Raw genomic sequence first — 19,565 nt, 5'->3', positions numbered from 1 at the left:
GAAAGACCTTATACATATGTAAAGCAGGAAGTTCAAATTACACAGCCATATACATTCCCAATGTTTGAAGCACGTTTTTAGACAATCAAAGAGATCCCTTAAAGATAAGGCAGCGTTTTGACAGACTCTCTCGCCATCCTGATGTTATGTGGAGTTTGGACCGTACGTTGTACTTGGAGTACTGATTTATTTTGGATTTCTACCACTTCCCGGAGGCCGCGAGGGGAGAGGCACGGTGGGAGGATCCAAAAAAAACTCAGTGCCACAGCCATTTTGTTTGTGGGCAGCATGGTAGAATTCTGTCAGTCAGTATAAGGAGGGGTTTTTAAACAGTCTTTGTGGAATAACTATATCTATCACAATGGATGTATCTATTGACATTAATGTTCTTAGCTCTATGTATGGCGGTAGGTATGCAGATTTGAGAGCGGGGCGGGGAGTCTTTCCTGCTGTTTCAATAGTCTTTCCATATCAAGGAGTCATAGATTTTTGTTCCAGGCGTGACGGGATTCTTAGGTGCTATGATATCTTTCAGACAAACTAATTTTGCTGCATTTACTTTAAAATTGCACTAGGCACCTTGACCTGAGGAGGGGTGGTGGTGCTTAATGAATGCCTTTTATTAGTCGGACCTAATTTTTAAAGAATTATTTCAGGTGGGAGGGGAACATTGCCAAAGCCTCTGTGTGGAAATGAGATTATTTTGTGTGTCTGGGTGTCTTTTTCTTTCCCTCGCTTGCTTTCTCTTCCTCCAAGGACACGTTTATGTACTGAAAGAGACCTAGAAAAGCTTTTGAGGGGCTCTTGTTTGGTACGGGCACAAAACGGAGCCTGGGCTTTCGGGGGTTGGGGTGTGTTTTAAAAGCCTGTATAAAATGGCACACTGCATTTCTGCATTTTTTCCAGGCTGCAGAAGGGGGAGAGCGGGGGATAGTGCAGACTGTGGAGGGACACTGCCCTCCTAACCAATCAGAACACGCCTGTTTGCCATTACAAAGTTGTTAACCCCAGAGTCTTCTGGCTCCTGCTGCCTTTGCTTTTAATCTTCTTTGGATATTTCTCCGGTTTACCCAAACGCCCCCACAGATCCTGAGAGAAAACCTTCGGAATCCACCACCGATCATGGGAGAAAGTCTCAGTTTTCATTTGCAAAGATTTTTAAAGATGTTCGGGGATCCTTTCGCTGCGTGGAGGTGGCTATTTGCAAGCGAGAAACTACACACAGCCTATTTTGTTACAGTCGTTGTGAAGAGGCAGCTGTCTCCTTCCTTTCGAGGTAAGTTTTTTTTAAAAAAATAATAATTTTAATATGTCTTTTTTTCTTCTGCGGTAATCCGCTGGCTGCAAAGATGTTCCCTATGTTGATGAATCAAATGTAGGATTGTCGTTTCCCTTGGATCTCAGCTCTTTTTAATTAATTACACCAAACGTCGTCTCATTATTTTTCACCATTAGAAAACAATTTTGCTTCTCTCCTTAAGGCTGAATATATTAGAACCGTACATTATACTTGGATCTTTTATGAAGCTATCAAGAACTCGGATATTTTCAAGGTGGAGTTGGAGTCTCCCAACGTTGATGTTTGTTTGTTTTTAAAAAATGTGCAGAACAAAACATAAAAAATGTTTTTAAAGAGAACAAAATGTATTGTTTGATTGGAAATTGGAATACGCCTTAAGATATTTGTGTTTGTAATTAATTAGGGGTGGGTGAACTGTCTTGATGAAAACTACTAAGAGAAACTGCTCTTCCTGTAATGAAGGAGGAGATTGACATAACAGGGTTTATATTAAGTTATGTCTGTTACTAAACATTGGCCTTTTTATTCGCCAATCAGCTCCTTTTTGGTCACTCATCTTAAAGCCTTCTTTATATAAAGGATCCGAATGAGCATACCTCATCTAGGTGTCCTGTTCTTCTTTTGAGAAGGTGCATTTGGGAGACATTTTGTAATTTTTGGCATTTTTCTAGGCATTTTTTTTTGCACACGGGAAATCTTTTTTGTTTTGTATTGATCTGTGTTGGTGGCGCTGTGGTGCTCCTAAACAATTTATGTTCGTTTCACCAAGAAAAGGGGGTGGGCAGAGAAAGGTGGGGCAAGATTTGATCTATTGTATCATTTCTTCTTTTCTTATGAAATATGACTTACAATCGTACTACATATAATATCTCTGTGTGTGTGTGTATTACATATTAAAATCTATAAATGTGAAGTACAGTGTACACCATAACAGACGTGTCGTCACAGTCCTTTGTTGTTCTGTGAGACTAGAGGCAGGGTTTGGGGTTTTTTTTCCTTGCTAAAAAATACCCTACTAAGACATGTGAGGAACTATGTCATTATTTAGTAATATTTTCACTCCTGCTCCAAAAAATAAAAAAAAGATTTTGTAATAGCCAAAAACAATTCCATATTCTCTGTTGGAGTCTCTCTCTATGATTTTACAGTGCTATAAATTTATTTTAATATAATAAGTATTTTTCATAATTGCTGGCTCAGTCTTAAAGCCTTTCACCCTTGCTTGAAAGAGTAACTGGTAGATGAACAAAAACTGGGATTAGGCCCTTTATTTAAAATATTGTGTATTTTAGGAATAGTTTGCAGATGGTCATATTTTAATTCAGATTTATTTGTATAAGTGTGGTAATGAAAACTAACATGATAAATATTACATAAAGCTTCTTAGAAATTGCCAAGTAGTCTTCTAACTAACACACACACACACACACACACACACACACACACACAAACACACACTAAGGACACAAATGTATAGTGTCCCCAGCAAACATCTTTATGTATAAACAAAAAGTGATAAATGTGATTCAAAGATGGCTGGGAAGATGTACTCTCACATGCTGAAATTATGGGGGGGAAAGTCCTTATCTTATAAATGCATAGTTTTGGAATTATCAAAATATCTTCAAAAACGCAACAGGTTAAGGAATCTATTAAGGAATTGTAAAGGAATGTTATATTTTTTTCCCTTTAGGAATTCCTCAGCCTTGTAATATGTAGTCCTTTGTATGTGTAATTTATTTATATAATTCTATGGCACACACACTTCAATTTTATAATTCTATGGCACACACAATAATCATAGACATAGCTTGTGTGTTGTACTACAAATATTTCTAACACATACTTCAGGAAAAATATTTTTTGTTGAAACAACATTTCATGATAAGGACTTTGATGCTGCAGAATGTATCTGAAGGTTCCAAAGTAAATTTGCTTAGAAGATGTAGGTAGTTTAGTTGTATAAATAGCTTGTTAAAAATTTCCACATTTGAGTCTGTAAGTAAAAAAATATATGGTTCGGCTAAGAGCAGATTAACAGTAGAAAATGTTTTCACTTGTTATGGGCCCCTCTGTGTAACAATGGTTATTTGAAAAGGCCAATCATGGATGTTCTCTTGCAGATCTAGGAATGCAACTCATGCAGCCTCCATCTCAATAGAATGTGGCAGTGCAGCACATGATTGCACCATACTGTGTTACAGGCACCTTGATACATGGGTGCAGTCCTTGGCGCCTTATACATACAGCTGCTGTGAAGGAAGAGAGGTACGAGTGTGGCATTGCTGGTAGATACGCTGTTATCCATATTTAAGTAGACACTAGTGTTCACTCTCCACCCATGACTTCTCTCTGCATTCTCATAGGAAAGTCTCCATATCTATTTGTTCACAGTTGTGGAGTGTTTAAAAAGATAGAATTTTACATCTAAGTTCCTCTCCTTCCTACAGAGAGAGAGAGATGGTGAGGGTCTTTGTACCCTCCCCATGTTTTGGACTTCAACTCCCGGCATTCCTGACCATTGACTGGGGTTGATGGGAATTGGAGTCCCAAATATTTGGGGGGCACTAGCTTGGGGAAGGCTGACTTAGTGGTAGTGCTAAATCAGAAATTCAATTCCTGCTACCCCCAGGCCTGCTACTTTCTGGTAGCAAGCCTGGGAAACATCTGGACCAAAGACCAGGGAGCTAGTAGTAAGGCAGCTAGTAGTGTAAGGCAGCTTAATGTTGATAGTATTCAGACCATTGTTATTCAAGCTTTTTTTAGTATTTATGGCTATACCTGTCTTAATATGAATCAGTATGGAACCATGATAAGTAGGCCGATGGCTCATACCTATATAATGCATTGCTAAAGGTCTCTTTTAAGACAGAATAGTAGTTGCCAAGCAGCATGGGCTGTACAAGCAAAGCTAGTTCTGAGTGCTACTGTAATTGTGAAAAATATTATTACTCATATAACAAATACATTATCCAGTTTTATGGTATACATTATTAGAGGACCAAATCAACCTCACATATCCAAAAGTTATCCATTTTTGCTACAAAGTGTTGGGCCATACTAGGTTCTGTACTAAATGTAATTGACATGATAGCTACGCTAGTGAAAAAAAGGATTGGATTATTAGACTGACAATGAGTAGTGAAGATGGGGTGAAGAAGATTGTAAGGACAGGGCATGAGCTGAATGATGAAGCTTATGCAGTTCAATAAAGGGATTTAAAGGGGATGGTAGCATCTTTTTGAATATATGGCCTATGGGCTCTTCCAAGCATAGAGAACAACATGACAGAAGACTTGAGTGAGGTAACGTGACACAGGGCTGCAGAGTGAATGAATTTGTATGGAACAAAACAGCGAGAGATGCTGTGTAAGAGGAAAGGAAAAGTCAAGAGCAGAGAGGTACTGAGCTATGGGAGGGGGACTAGGAAATTGAAGTTGATTAAATCTTGCTAGTGTAAGAAACTGGAAAAAAAGAAGTGACTCTAATTGAAAATATTAGTTTAGTGCAGACATTCTGAACTGAGTGGAAATACTGCAGGAGAGAAGGCCAGGAAATAGAAGTTTCAGCAGCCTAGACAAGAAGTCTCTTGGGATAGAATTTCATTTGAACTAGGGGTCATCATGGTTCATCTGAATAACCACAAAACAGCCTACACACAGCCAGGATTCTGGAATAGGGCTTGTGATTTGACCCTAGTGCTTTTTTCCTTGGAAATTAAGCCCTAAGCAAAGCATGGATTAGGGTTATATGATATATGTGTGGTGTAATGTACATACTATGTTCCTGCCATCTAAAAAACAACAACACACAATCCTGTATAAAACTTCTATGTTTCCTCCAAATCATCTTGCTAATGAGGAGCTACAGTGATGTTTACTACTATTTCTGAAGATGAACTAGTTCTGGATAATGGTGAGTGATTGTGGATTGAATCAATGCAAATCTTAGGTCAGATGATGCTTTCAAGTGATGCTTGTGCTGATAAAACTTATATTTTGCATATATTTTGCATTCATATTTGAGGCATATAACATAAATATGGCAAGGAATTGAGTGTCCTAAAGTACCTATTCTATGTTTGAAAATGGGATATCTCAGAGTAAATGCAAATAGCCAAGAATGGATGTTTTCTTCTATTCCCTCCCATTGTTTAGCAGCCAGATGCTTAACTGACACCCTTGGCATAGGTGTGAATCCTTTTGACTAATGATACTGCGTGATTTAATTGAGTTGTTCATGGTTAACTTATGAGAGGATAAATTGCAGTTCTGCTCACATTCATCCCGTTAATATGTGTCCAAAATAACATTTTCCTTTATTATCTGAGTCTAAACTGAAGATCCTTACAGTTCAGTCTTATACATGTTCACCCAGAAGCAAGCCACATTGTATTCTGTGGGACTTACTTCCAGGTAAGCATGTGTAGAATTGCAGCCTCAGACTTTCTATCCACATTGCTATTACGTATCCCTACAAGAAACATGCGCACACTTCTGGTTTCTCTGGTGCATGTTTCTATATACATCCTCTGCACATGTGCAGACCTGAGGGGAGAAACAGGGCTCTCAAAACCTGTGGGGTCCTTTTCTCCGGAAAAGGACAATGCCTGTTGCATCATATATAGCAAAGATGCATTTTCCCAGTAAATTTAACTTGTACCTATCAACACGAAATGGCATTTCATTCTTTAAGCACTTGGTTATATGAGAAAGTCATATGACTCTTTATAGTCAGCTTCTGCCTTGAATAATTTTGCATTGTCTTCAAGATGGCTGCAAATGCTTAAGGAAAATAACCCATCTGTTCATATTCAAGGAGCCTCTGGTGTTTGTATGTGTTCTTAAGTAAATAAGTTAAAATAAGAATGAGATGCTCCAACATTTTTAATTGAAGTAATCAAATGCTACATGTCACTACATTACTTGGATATTTTTTCTTTCAAGGTTCCATAATTATAAAATTTTGTGCAGCAATGGGGTTTGTGTAGTGTGCATTCTTCAGAATCTCAATTTAAAAAAACCCAGTTTTATGTCCCCATGGAGAGAGATTGGAAAATGGGCAGATAGTGTCTGTAGAAACTGTAAATTGTTCAGGCAATGTGATTTTTGTGCCTTATACTGCTACCAGTCCTTTGATCTTGACTTCCTGTTTAATTCCCTACTCACATGCACCTGTTGCCCTAATTTCTACCAATCTAACTGTTCTTTACCATTAACAATTCAAACTCTGCAGATTACTTTAGACTCTGAGTAAAGCCAGAAACATGTTTATAACAATAAGCATTTTAAAGGTGATTGAATAATTCTAGGTTCCTGGGTATATGATTTGGATGACGTGTAGAAAAATAAATAGCTCATTATAGTTGCACAAGAACTATAAATACTTGGAGAAGCATTTTTTTCCAAACTCTTGACATAGATGAAACAATGTTTTTAGAGTGACTAAGCACCATTTTAGTGGACTCTTCTGAAAATTGGGCAACCTAGTTAAGGAGTAAAAAGAGAAGCACAGGGGAAAGATTATTTGTTTAGAAAACCTTTGAATAAACCTGTTGGCTAAGTTAGAAGCAGAGGGATATTTTCTCTAAGCACTTCAATTGTAATTATAAACATCTTTTTTATAACAGCAAGGATATTTATGTTCTAGTCGGTACTGATCTTGGTATTGATATCTTTATCCAATGAAGCACTCAGTCCGTTGCATAACAGTTCAGAGAGACTATCCAGATACTGCTTTTGTGGCAGCTGTAAAACATCAACAAATACATTTACTCCCTTTTTAAAACTTTATCACCTTCCTTACTCTCTAATAGTAAATTCAACTGGTGAGTGTCCAAAGAAATGGAGACAAAATGGGATCTTTCAAGAGGGAAGTATGCTCTAATCCCCAAGGTTTATAGAAGTAAAACAAAATCTTCTTTCAAAACCCCAACAACCTAAGTGGGTGAAGAAACCTAAAAAATGGCCCAAAGAGGACTGGGCATGCTCAGTAGCCACATAAAGTTGTATTTTGTAATTTAAAAAGCAGTAAAATATAAAGGAATAAACTAATTGTCTGAAATGCTTGAGCAAATAAGTGTTTTAACCTGGTGCCAGAAAGATATTAAAGTCAGCACCAGTTTCACTTCTATGGGGAGAGAATTCCATAAGGGCTCTGTCCCTTGTTAACATATGATATGTGGAAGGTTCTTTGAGAAGAGCCTCCACAGCAGATCTTAAAACATGCGCAGGCTGGTATACAGAGAGACATTATTTTAGCTATTTGGATCTCAGGCTGTTTTAAGTCTTTAAAGATGAAACCCTGTACCATATTTTGGCATTATTCCTCCCAGCAACTTCATATGTGTAGGTTAAATAATATATGTCCTAGGATGCATGGTCTAAAGCAGCCTCCCTCAGCCTGGTGCTCTCCAGATGCTTTGAACTGAAACTCCCAGTAATCCTCATCATTGGCCAAGGTGGCTGGAGCTGATAAAAGCTGAAGTCCCAAACATCTGGAGGGCACCAGATTGGAGAAGACTGGTCTAAAGGCACATGAACCTTGATGGAGCTAAGCTCTGTGAGTCTGCTCAGTGCTTGGATAGGAGACCACTTAGGAAACCTGTATGTACCATTTTGAGTTCTATGCTGAAAGTAAGGTGCGATATAAATGTACTAAATAATGACAGGTTCCCCTGATTAACTTCATGATGTTCTTTTTACTACAGACCAAAATTAAAGATGTGTCTGGGTTTTGGTCAGTAAAGTGCTTGCATTTGGAAAATTTGTGAAGATTTTTTTTGAACGTTTTTGAAAAAGAAAAGTTGTCCTTACAATTAAAATAATCTTAGATTGCTAAGAATACCTTTATTTGATTGAATGATTTAAATCATAGCCAGGTTTACCTATCAAGAACATCATCATACAATTAATTGTCTGCAAAAAGCAGTCAATAATAATAATTTCATTATATTACAGAAATCTTTGGCTTTGAACTGCAACATAAAAATGCCTAAATCGAAAGGCAAGGAAGGCACTACCATTTTGAGATAACAGGCTTCAGCCAAAATACTTTTTAGATAGAACATGTTTTTCATTTTAAGACTTTTTATGTTTAAGAGTATGGAGAACAAAGAAGCATATTCAGTGATGTCATCTTTCTAATTCTTCACTGCAAATTCTTTCTGAAGTTTAAAATTTCCACCATCTTAGCTGAAATCATAAGGAAACTTTGTTTCAGAAGTGGGAAAAGCAACATCCTAGCATTTATTTTTCTTCTTAAGGAAAAGCAAACATAGCTATGTGATCCTGAGTAGTTCTTAAAAGGTTTATATAATTTGATCATTGCAGTCACTGATTAAAAAGTTGTCAATTAAAGAAGAAACCAGAGTACATGAGTTTGTGCTTCAATGTAATCTTAGTTGTCCTAATTCAAAATTTCTTACAGCTATCCCCTCTTCTGGTTTCCCCCCCCAACCAAATGGTTCCTGGCAGCCTTACCAGCTTGCCCTCGGGTTTGGTTGTGCTTCTGCTGAACACCAGGTCGGTCCAAAATAAAACCTCCCTCATCCATGATTTGATTTTGGATGAGGGGGCTGACCTGGCATGTATCACGGAGACCTGGGTGGGTGAACTGGGAGGGGTTACTCTCACCCAGCTTTGCCCTCCTGGGTATTCGGTGCAGCACCAGCACTAACTTGAGGGCCGGGGAGGGGGGTTTGCCGTGGTCTATAGAAATACAATCTCCCTCTCTAGGCTTCCTGTTCAAACGAGTACTGGTCTGGAGTGTTTGTACTGTGTGTTGGGTACTCGAGACAGATTAGGGATTCTGCTGGTGTACCGTCCACCCCGCTGCCCAACAGTCTCCCTGCCTGAGCTGACGGAGGTTGTCTCGGATCTGGTGTTGAGGACCCCCAGGATGATGGTTCTGGGGGATCTCAACTTCCATGCTGAGGCTCCTGTATCCGGGGCGGCTCAGGACTTCATGGCCGCCATAACAATCATGGGGCTGTCTCAACATGTCATCGGCCCAACACATGCAAAGGGACACACACTTGACTTGGTTTTCTCGACTGGGCAGGAGGATGGTGATCTGAAAGTGGGGGAATTAACATCTACCCCCTTGTCATGGTCAGATCACTTCCTATTGAGGTTTAGACTTTCGGCAGCCTTTCCCCTCTGCAAGGGTGGGGGGCCTATTAAAATGGTCCGCCCCCGGAGGCTAATGGACTCCGATGGATTCCAGAGGGCTCTGGGGGATTTTCCTGCTGGTATGGCTGGTGCTCCTGTCGAAGCCCAGGTTGCTCTGTGGAATGCAGAGATGACTTGGGCGATTGACACCCGAGCAGAGCCCGGTCAGCTCCTTGGTATACACCTGAGCTGAGGGCAATGAAGCAAGAGGGGAGACGGCTAGAACGCAGGTGGAGGAAAACTCGTGCTGAGTCTGATCGAACACGGGCTAGAGCTCACTGTCGAGCCTATTCTGTGGCGGTGAGGGTGGCAAAGAGACAGTTCTTTTCCACCAGCATTGCATCTTCTCAGTGTCGTCCGGCGGAGCTTTTCCGGGTGGTTCGTGGCCTGTTACACTTTGGGCCAGGGCGAGAGATGGTGGAACCCTCGGTAGCACGCTGTGATGAGTTTGCACGGCACTTTGAAGATAAAGTCGCTCAGATTCGTCATGAATTGGACACCACACTTAATGCAGCTCCACTAGTAGAGGCATTCAGAGCGCTGTCTGGTTCAGTTTTATTGGATGAGTTTCAGTTAGTGAGGCCCGAGGATGTGGACAAGGTGCTTGGCCAAGTCCGGTCGACCACCTGTGTGCTTGACCCTTGACCCTCTTGGCTCATTACATCAAATAAGGAGGGGATTGCCGGCTGGGTCCAGGAGGTTGTAAATGCCTCCTTGAGAGAGGGAGTGGTGCCGGTCTCTTTAAAAGAGGCGGCAATTAGACCACTCCTGAAGAAGCCTAACCTGGACCCGGAGGATGTTAACAACTACAGGCCGGTGGCTAATATCCCTTTCTTGGGCAAGGTGCTTGAGCGGGTGGTTGCAGGACAACTCCAGGCACTCTTGAATGAAACGGATTATCTAGATCTATTTCAATCGGGTTTCAGGCCTGGTTTTGGAACGGAAACTGCCTTGGTCGCCCTGTGGGATGACCTCTGCCGGGAGAGAGACAGGGGGAGTGTGACCCTGTTGGTTCTCCTGGACCTCTCAGCGGCCTTCGATACCATCGACCATGGTATCCTTCTGGATAGGTTGTCTGAGCTGGGAGTTGGAGGTACTGCGTTGCAGTGGTTCCGCTCCTACTAGGATAGCCGATTCCAGAAGGTGGTGCTGGGGGATTATTGCTCTGTGCCGTGGCTCCTAAGCTATGGGGTTCCACAGGGCTCTATCTTATCCCTATGCTGTTTAACATATCCATGAAGCCGCTGGGGGAGGTTATCCGGAGATGTGGACTGAGGTGTCATCAATATGCGGATGATACCCAGCTCTACATTTTCTTTTCATCAAACCCAGGTGAGGCAGTGGCTGTTCTGAACCAGTGCCTTGGCACAGTAATGGACTGGATGAGGGCTAATAAACTGAAACTCAATCCAGACAAGATGGAGGTTCTGTTAGCAGGTGGTTCATCTGTCCGGCGAGGTGATGTTTGCCCTGTCCTGGATGGGGTTGCACTCTCCCTAAAGGATCAGGTCCGTAGTTTGGGGGTGCTCTTGGATCCAGAACTGTCACTTGAGGCACAGGTGAACTCAGTGGCAAAGAGCACCTTTTATCAGCTTAGGCTGATATACCAGCTGCGCCCTTATCTGGACAGAGATAGCTTAGCTACAGTTATCCATGCTCTGATAACCTCTCGTTTGGATTACTGCAATGCATTATATGTAGGGCTGCCTTTGAAAACGGTCCGGAAACTTCAACTGGTACAAAACAGGGCAGCAAGCTTACTAACAGGGACTGGCTGACGAGACCACATTACGCCAGTCCTTTTCCAGCTTCATTGGCTGCCGGTCCAGGCCCGGGCCCGATTCAAAGTGCTGGTATTAACATTTAAAGCCCTAAACGGCTTGGGGCCAGGTTATCTGAAGGAACGCCTCCTCCCATATGTACCTGCCCGGATCCTAAGGGGTCCTTCTCCGTGAGCCCCAGCCAAAGGAAGTGAGGCAGGTGGCTACCAGGAGGAGGGCCTTCTCTGCTGTGGCACCCTGGCTGTGGAATGAGCTCCCTAAGGAGGTTCGCTTGGCACCTACATTATATGCTTTTAGACGCCAGGTGAAGACCTTTTTATTCTCCCAACATTTTAACAATCTATAAATACATTTTAACATGGTGTTTTAAATTTGTAATTTTGCATTGCTGCTGTTTTTATCTGGTTGAGCTTTTATATTGTATTTTATATTATGGTTTTATACTGTGGTTTTATACTTTGAATGGTTTTAATTTTTATGAACCGCCCAGAGAGCTCCGGCTATTGAGCGGTATAGAAATGTAATAAATAAATAAATAAATAAATAAATGAGGAATTCTGGTATCAAAATACTCAATAATGAACAATCAAGACAAGGCAAATTCTCATTTTCTTTCCTCTTTTATACTAAAGCAGTAGTACTATAAAACATTTTGTACACACGTATCCTGATCTGTAACACTTAAATATACTTATTTATATAGCATCATCAAAGTATGTAGCACTTCACAGAATACAAAAAGAAACAAATCTCTGCATGTAGGAAACTTAAAATCTATAAGAATTTTCACTGAAAACAATATGACAGAGTTCCACATGATGGGTAGGATCCAGACTAAGGTTGCAATTCTGTGCACTGTTAGCTGGGAGTAAGCCCCATTGAATACAATGGGACTTCTGAGTAAATATTGCACTGCAAATCAGTTGAATTTAGGTCCCATTGAAATAAATGGGACAAGTTAGTCATGACTTAGTTCACACTGAAATTGATAGGATTTCATTCCAACTATCTTATTCTGGTTCCAAACCCAATGTGTTGAGCATTGGTCTGTAAGAGTGCCATCTTCCAAGTAGTATTGATCATCTATTTGTTTCTGTAGTTTGGGACCTCGTTTGTGCAATGCTGCAGTCATGGCACTGCAGAGGTAATAGGTATGGATAGCCCTGTTATTTTTTTATCCTAGTGGCTGAACGGTCTCAAAAGTGTCAAGTAAGCCAATGCAAACTGGTAGATAGCCTTAAGTAAATTAACAGTGCAATTCTCTGTATGTCTACTTGGAAGTAAACCCATTGAATTCAATGGGGCTTACTCCTAAGTAAGTCTGCATAGGATTACAGCCTTATTTGATTACACACACACACACATATGTAATGGTGTTTGGCTAATTGTAAATAAGCCATTTCTGACCTTTTTCTTACATTGGGCCTTCTAAAGAGGCAGAGACAGACTTATTTGGCAGATTTAGGCTACTGCTTTAGCTGCAGCAGTACAGTCCACCCTTCCCAAAGTTTACATCAAAAGCACCATTATAGATCAGGCTGCCTGACCTTCACAGGAATAATCCCAAAGGGACTAGAGTATTTCCACATTTCTGTGAGTGCTTGGAGACAATGAAAAAAAACACCCAGTTATTTCAGAGAAGGCAGAGAATCATTCATATTAAGGTTGCACTGATGGGAGGCTAATGCATTGTTAAAAATATGGGGACTCCTTTTTGCTAAAAGTTTATCATATCCCCAAAATCCAGTTGTATCTCTCAACTTTCTGTTAGAAAAAAACCGTTTATAATAGTCCTGTATTTGGAGAAGGAAATATAGCTAACTTGTGAATTCTTCCGCGTGGTTGGTAAGTAAAGGCATCTTTGGCTCCTTAGGGATCTGTGAACTATCTTGTGCTCCTGGTCAGATCAAGAGGCTTGGGTGCATCCCAGGTGTTGTTTTTGTGCTGTAGATGAGATTTAATAAGTCTGAGTCTTTATTCCTCATTTACTCAGGAGGAGGAGCACAATACTGCAGCTTTGGAAGAAGGATTTGGTTTTAGGATCATTGAACCTTTGTGACAGAGGAAAAAAGTGTTACTGTTATTCCAGTTTATCAGGGCTTCTCATGCAAGACCTCTGTGTTGCAATTTTCCCAGGTTTTTTTTTTTTTTTATCAGTTGTCAACATGAGTGACCAGAACCTGGGTCCATCAGGTTATACTCCTCTTATGTTTGGGGGATCCTACAAAACAGATTTTACTCATCCATTACTCTTTCAGATTTAAAGACATAGAAGATAAATTAAAGACAGTCCCAAGATTAATCTTCTTTCTAGAATGCTATTGATATTCCTAATACTTTACTTCTGGTCTGTGTCTTTTCTTCTATAGGGTTGATTATCTTATCGACACACTCTTTTGTCCAGATATGGTACACTGAATGCTGATTTTGACATAGCATGAATAGCCATTTTATAGTACATAATCCGTAATGAATACTTAAATCATTCATTTGCATTAGCTAAAATTTATAAATTGCCAAAATTATCTGTATCAGTCCATGATCTGTGTTTGCAACAAATCAGAGCATCACTAAAACTACCGTGTCCCATTTAGTTTTTCTCATTTGTAGAGGTCCTTGATCTAAGATGAATAAGTACAATGGTTCCATCCTGGCTGTCCTCATATAAGCAAAGGAAAACAACATTAGTTGTCCCTTTGTGGATTTTTGAGAACCTTCTGCTACAACCTTAAACTAAACCTATATATCTGATTTTTATGTAGAGCATGATCTCTGTCATTTCCTTATGATCCACAAAATGGCTTCACAGCATCACCTGTACTTACAGTGCAATCTTGTCAACCTTTTTGGGAGCAGGCTCATTGAACTCAGTTGGGTTTTCCTTTTGAGAAGACATTCAGCACCATGCTGAAAGACAATTTAGCCTCCCATTGGAGCATGAGGTACGTAGCAATATGTAAAATAGATATTTCTCAGAATTTCGGGAAAGAAATCTGGTTTAATCATTAAACTAAGGCTGAAATAATATGCATGCTTAATTGAACTACCATGTAAACATGCATAATATCAGATTATAATTCAGCAAAAAGGGGGGATATCTTATGTGATTGTGTGAAGATGATTAAAACATCAGAAATTATGCTGTTTTATTCTTTCTTAAAACTTCTTGAATATTTGATTTACGAAACCCTGATAGAGATATCTACTAATAGTTCCTCTTCCATCACTGGCATTATTCCATCAGGCTTTATACATTATTTTGCACAATTCATCCCCACAGAAAGTAAGAATCGAACATCTCAAGCTCCCCAAAATTCATACCTTGTAGAGCCAATGCAGCTGCTCCTTAAAAACTAAGCTGTGGAGATTTCTAGAAATCCCAAGTTGCCCCTGGTATTCATGTATGTTTATCTCTGGTTTCCTACCTACCCCTTGTCTGAAACATTTCACTGGAAAATTTATGAGTCCCCACATGAAATGTAAAAAAGAGTTGGAAAAAGTAGAGCTGCAAAAAAGTCAATGGGTCCTGTAGCCCATCTCCTGCTTGAAGGTTAATCTTCTGCTTGGCACCCCAAAATGTGTCCAATCTGCTTAAGCAGTTTCACGTAGGGCTGCTTTGCATGACATGCCGCGCTCATCCTGGGTTGTTTAATCCTTGATGAATCGCAGTGCGTGCCAGGCGCTATTTTGAACATACAATCCCCAATTTGTATTAGGGTTATGTGGGGTTGTTTAAGTTTCAAATAACCCACAATGGCTGGATTCACACGACATGGCAACAACCCCACCCCACCTGGGTCGGGTTTACATACTGTACATAATGCTTGCTCTGGTTCGCCAGGGATTAAACAACCCATGGTAAACCTGGCACGTCGTTGAAACTGAGAGCCAATATCGTGTAGTGGGACTCAGGAGATCCAGGTTCTAATCCCAACTTGGCCATGAAGCTCACTGGGTGATTTTGAACTGTTCCCTAACTCTCAGCATAACCCACATTATTATTATTATTAATAATAATAATAATAATAATAATAATGTTACCCACCTCTCCCTCTGGATTGAGGCAGGGTACAACACAAATGCAAATGCCATAAAATACATATAATTGATTAAAACATTTAAAACTAATACATTATTAAAAGCAGCACGGTATTAAAAGGCATCTTAAAATTCAACTGGGATTGTTGAAGGATTGTTATGACGGTACAAAGGAGAGGAGGAGGACCATGTAAGCCACATTGGGTTCTTTGCAAAAGAAAAAGGTGGGATATAAATTATAATAATTTATAATAATAATTGGAAAACGCATTGAAAGATTTATGAATGGGTAAGTGGCTAGTCACACTTTTATGTGAGGTAATTGCATGGAAATCAGATCTTGACTATTAGTATGTTTGTAAGCTAGTCCTATGCATGCATGCCTAGTATAATCAGACTTATTGTGGTTTTTTTGTAAGGAATTGCAACCTTAAAGTGTTTGCCTAACTGGATAGGATTGGGATAGTGTCACTCAAACTTGCAAAAGGGTTAGTATTTCTCTAAAGAATTTAACATGTACACCTATTTTTTTCTATCAATATGTTATATTCAGCCTGGACTACCACAGCATGAAGTCCATTGCTTTAAGCTGTAAACTTTGTTTTTATGTGTTTTCAACAGGATAACCATGTTAGTCTGTTGCAAATAAAAACCCAAACAGACTTGTTATATGCTAGCATTTTCTAGGTTTTCTTGGACCAGAGTCCACTTGGGCCCTTTCTACACCTTGGATTTTTCCAGGGATCATCCCTGTGCATCCAAATGCCACACAGGGGATCCCAGGAGCAGGCTGGGACGATCCCTCCATTTTCTTGGGATAACCCTTAGGTGTAGAAAGGGCCTTAGTAAAACATTCCTCTTGCCACTGTGGCTTAGAAATTTTGAGGTCCCCCCTCCACGAGAAATGCAAAGGACACAGAATGGGATGTGAAGTTCTGGGGAACGACTTCACAAAGATTCAGTATTACAGCCACCAAAAATGCTAAGCTAACCATGGAAAAGCTGCAAAGAGGCAAGGACTGCATAGAACCTTCTCTCCACAGTAGTTTCTTCATGTCCTACTGCCTCCTTCCCTAGTTGAAGCCTAATTTTCAGAATCTCCAGATGAGGGAATAAACTGGTATCTAGACTGGTTCTATTTCGGTGTGTAGGTGGAATGATGGAGTACATCCTTATAATGAACATTCCTATACATAGAAATGTAGCATGTTGAAGACCAGAAAGGTATGCTTCTCTGTGGCATGCCTACTTATGATTTTTTGAAATGAGGAACATTCTGTCATAAGCTCCCACTTTGTGGTCTGAAGTATAAAATCTAGCCATAGATTTACTACCCCATCTACTGTTCTATAAGAACAAGGCTGAAAATGTCATATTCATCTCATGCTATCAGATCAGATAGGCAGCAGCAGCAGCAGCTACATCTAGGCCAAGTTTGCATAATCAGATAACCTATGCTTAAGAAACCATGGGCTGTTTCTGAGTGCGAGGGAGCATGTGGACTTCCATTTGCCCGCTTTCTGATACAAGGAGTTGTTGGGTTAAAACTAGTTAAACTCTAAACAATCCAGAGTGCTGGTTTCACATATCATGATAACAACCCATGGTGTTCCTGGTTGTTTTAGAAAGCAGATGTAAAGTGAAAGTGATGAGCATGGGAGATGCAGCACACTCGCTCTGGCGTGGCTACAGTTAACTATGGGTTGATTAACCCATAGTTCACCATTACTTGCAAACCTGGTTCTAGGCAGCAGTGTGTGAGGCGCTTATGCATCTAATTGTCAAAAGTTTCCTGCTAGCAGATTAAGGGGTGGTGGAAGGTAGGATGAGTTTAAAAGAGGACCAAATTCAAAAAGTTTATTTCATACAGTTAGTAGTAAACACACACACACACACACAACAGTTAAACAATTTAAGGCAGATAGTGGCAGTGACTTTTTTCAAGGTTTCTGTTTTGGCAAACAGTGCATATACCCCCTCCCTTTTTTAAAGGTTTTGGAAATGGGAGTTAAGCTTAAAATATTGCATATAAAATTGCAAACATCTTCATAACAATTTCCAGAGCAGTTAGTCTGTAGCAGCAAAAACAGTAGAGTCTTGTGGCACCTCAACGACTAACAAATTTATTTATGCTGGCATAAGCTTTCATGGGCACTGTCCACTTCATCAAATCCACAAAGTGTCAACCTCAAATTGGCCAATCTCTATACACATGCAGTGGAGTGGGGGGGGAGAGATGTGAACAGTATTGCCAGAGGGAAATGAAATACAGGAAAGTACAGGCAGTGAACAGTTGCCCTTCTCAAAACTTGATGATAACTTGGACAGTGTTACAATGTAGTTCATCAAGAAATTCAATTCTATTTCCTATGGTTTGAATAGGGACAAAGTTGGTTTAAAAAAAATTTGTACTACATTTGTCCATCCGCTCACCATTGCAATGATGTCCATGTTATCACCCAATAATGTTTTGTGAGTGACAACCATTGCCTGTATTTTTGTGCATTTCAATATGTTAATCAACTCACACTTCCAACGATTGCGTTATTGCCCCAACATCTTGTGGATGGCAACTGCTAATGCAATTATCAGTCCGTACCTTTCAGCATTTAAATTCCCTATTTGCATCTCCCCCTACTTCCATGTGTATATAGATCTGCCAATTTGAGGTTGACACTTCTTAGATCTGACGGACTGGGTCTACTTCATCAGAACCTTAAATAATCTTGTCTTTTTTTTAAAGTGCCACAAGTCTTAAATAACTTCGTGTATCATTGGGCACATACATTCTTCCCAGTCAAATTCTATAGAATTTTTTGATGTCACAGAGCCGGGCTTACAGAGTAGAGAACAGAGTAGAGTAGGATTGGGGAAGAAATTATGGCTTAGAGAGAATAGAGGGGAGGCCCGTCCTACTGATGTCCGGGTAAACCCGTATAATTTCAAAACAAAACAGGGTTGTGAGAGTGGCAGGGAGCCATGCTATGCTCTTCGTATTGTGGAGCAACCTGCCTTCGGCTAAGGGGATGTTCCTAGTCTCCCCCAGCCGCGAGTGTTGAGGCTTTGTGTGTGCGTGTGCTCCTGTGCCTTCCTCCAGGCGGCAGTGACGGAGTCGTCCTTCGTCCTCCCATTTCCCAGCGTGTGAGGGGACTCCCGAGTGCGGTTGGGTCAGTCTCTCGGGTGCATCACAGCGAAGGGGACTCCCAGTCAGTGACGGCTTCGGGCCGGGAGACCGGACCTTCTTCATCCCCGGGCAGAGACAGTCAAAACTCGAGCTCTCCCGCTCTTTCGTGCCCGTCCCTCTCCGTGCCCGCGCCGCGCGCCCCTTCTCCCCCCCCCCTCGGCAGCGCCGTGCCCGCGCCTTTGCGCGATGCAGTGTGGGAATGGCTGTGGCGCTGGGGTTGGCTGAAAGAGGCGGCCAGTCGAGGTTTAATGTCCGCCATGTTGGCCGTGGCGTATTGAGCAGAGCCGGAGCGGCGGAGGAGAGAAATCGGCGCCCCAGCCTAGCCGCGCCAGCCGGCGCTGCTGGGACCCGCCTCGGAGCGAGCCCCGCCCTGTCGCGGGAGCCCCGGTCCCTCCATGAGAGCGCTCGGCGGGATCCGGCTCTCAGCTCGGAGCGCTCTCGCTGCCTCCCCCCCCTCCTTAGCCGGAGCAGCAGCCGCCATAGCAGTTGCAGCCGCCGACGACTAACATGAGCAAACTGTCGTTCCGGGCCCGGGCGCTGGACGCGTCTAAGCCGCTTCCCGTCTTCCGCTGCGAGGACTTGCCCGACCTGGCCGAGTATGCCTCCATCAACCGGGCCGTGCCGCAGATGCCCACGGGCATGGAGAAGGAAGAGGAGTCGGTACGTGAGAGACCCCCTCCCATCCCTACTCCGGCCGAGCCGGGCCCCGCCATCGCCCTGCACCCGGGCCCCCACCATTGCCTCTGCGCAAGCACAAAATGGCCGCCATTTTCTCCCCGCTTCCTCCCTCTTTTCCCCCCTCCCTAGGGGAGAGAGGGCGACGCTGAACCCCAAATGCCCCGTCGCCGCCCCTCTGGGAGGCCCCCCTGAGGTCTCTTTCGCTCTCGGCCCGAGTGCCAAGGCCGCCGGCCGAGCTCTCCTCAGCCCCCCGAAAGGCACAAAGGGGGTCACGTGACGCGGCGGCTGGCCGCCATTTTGTTGTGCTTTAGTTTGTTGGGCTGGGCCTTGTGCAGCAAGCAGCTTCGAGAGCGCGAGCCTAGCGGTGAAGTATCCCCATTTGGGCGCTAGATGGTGTCTTTGAGTTGTCAAAA

General features: G+C 41.9%; 1 protein-coding gene across 5 annotated transcripts in view; it reads left to right on the top strand.

Moving 5' to 3' along the window:
- Window positions 1-258: 258 nt before the first annotated feature.
- EPC1 (enhancer of polycomb homolog 1) overlaps window positions 259-19,565 on the top strand; it is a 69,543-nt gene continuing 50,236 nt past the window's right edge. For 3 of the 5 annotated variants that reach the window (XM_063125460.1, XM_063125487.1, XM_063125480.1), the window contains exon 1: window positions 18,674-19,134. In XM_063125460.1, the coding sequence (XP_062981530.1) occupies window positions 18,982-19,134 (153 nt within the window). In that variant the 5' untranslated portion in view covers window positions 18,674-18,981. Of the gene's footprint in view, window positions 408-1,086; window positions 1,277-13,920; window positions 14,195-18,673; window positions 19,135-19,565 lie in introns of those variants that run through there. The other 2 variants (XM_063125467.1, XM_063125473.1) reach the window with 2 other exon arrangements.

The sequence above is a fragment of the Elgaria multicarinata genome, chromosome 1, assembly GCF_023053635.1.
Source record: "Elgaria multicarinata webbii isolate HBS135686 ecotype San Diego chromosome 1, rElgMul1.1.pri, whole genome shotgun sequence".
NCBI classification, from domain to species: Eukaryota; Metazoa; Chordata; class Lepidosauria; order Squamata; family Anguidae; genus Elgaria; species Elgaria multicarinata.
Note: the sequence above shows the minus strand (reverse complement) of the source record. Positions and strands in the feature narration are given on the sequence as shown.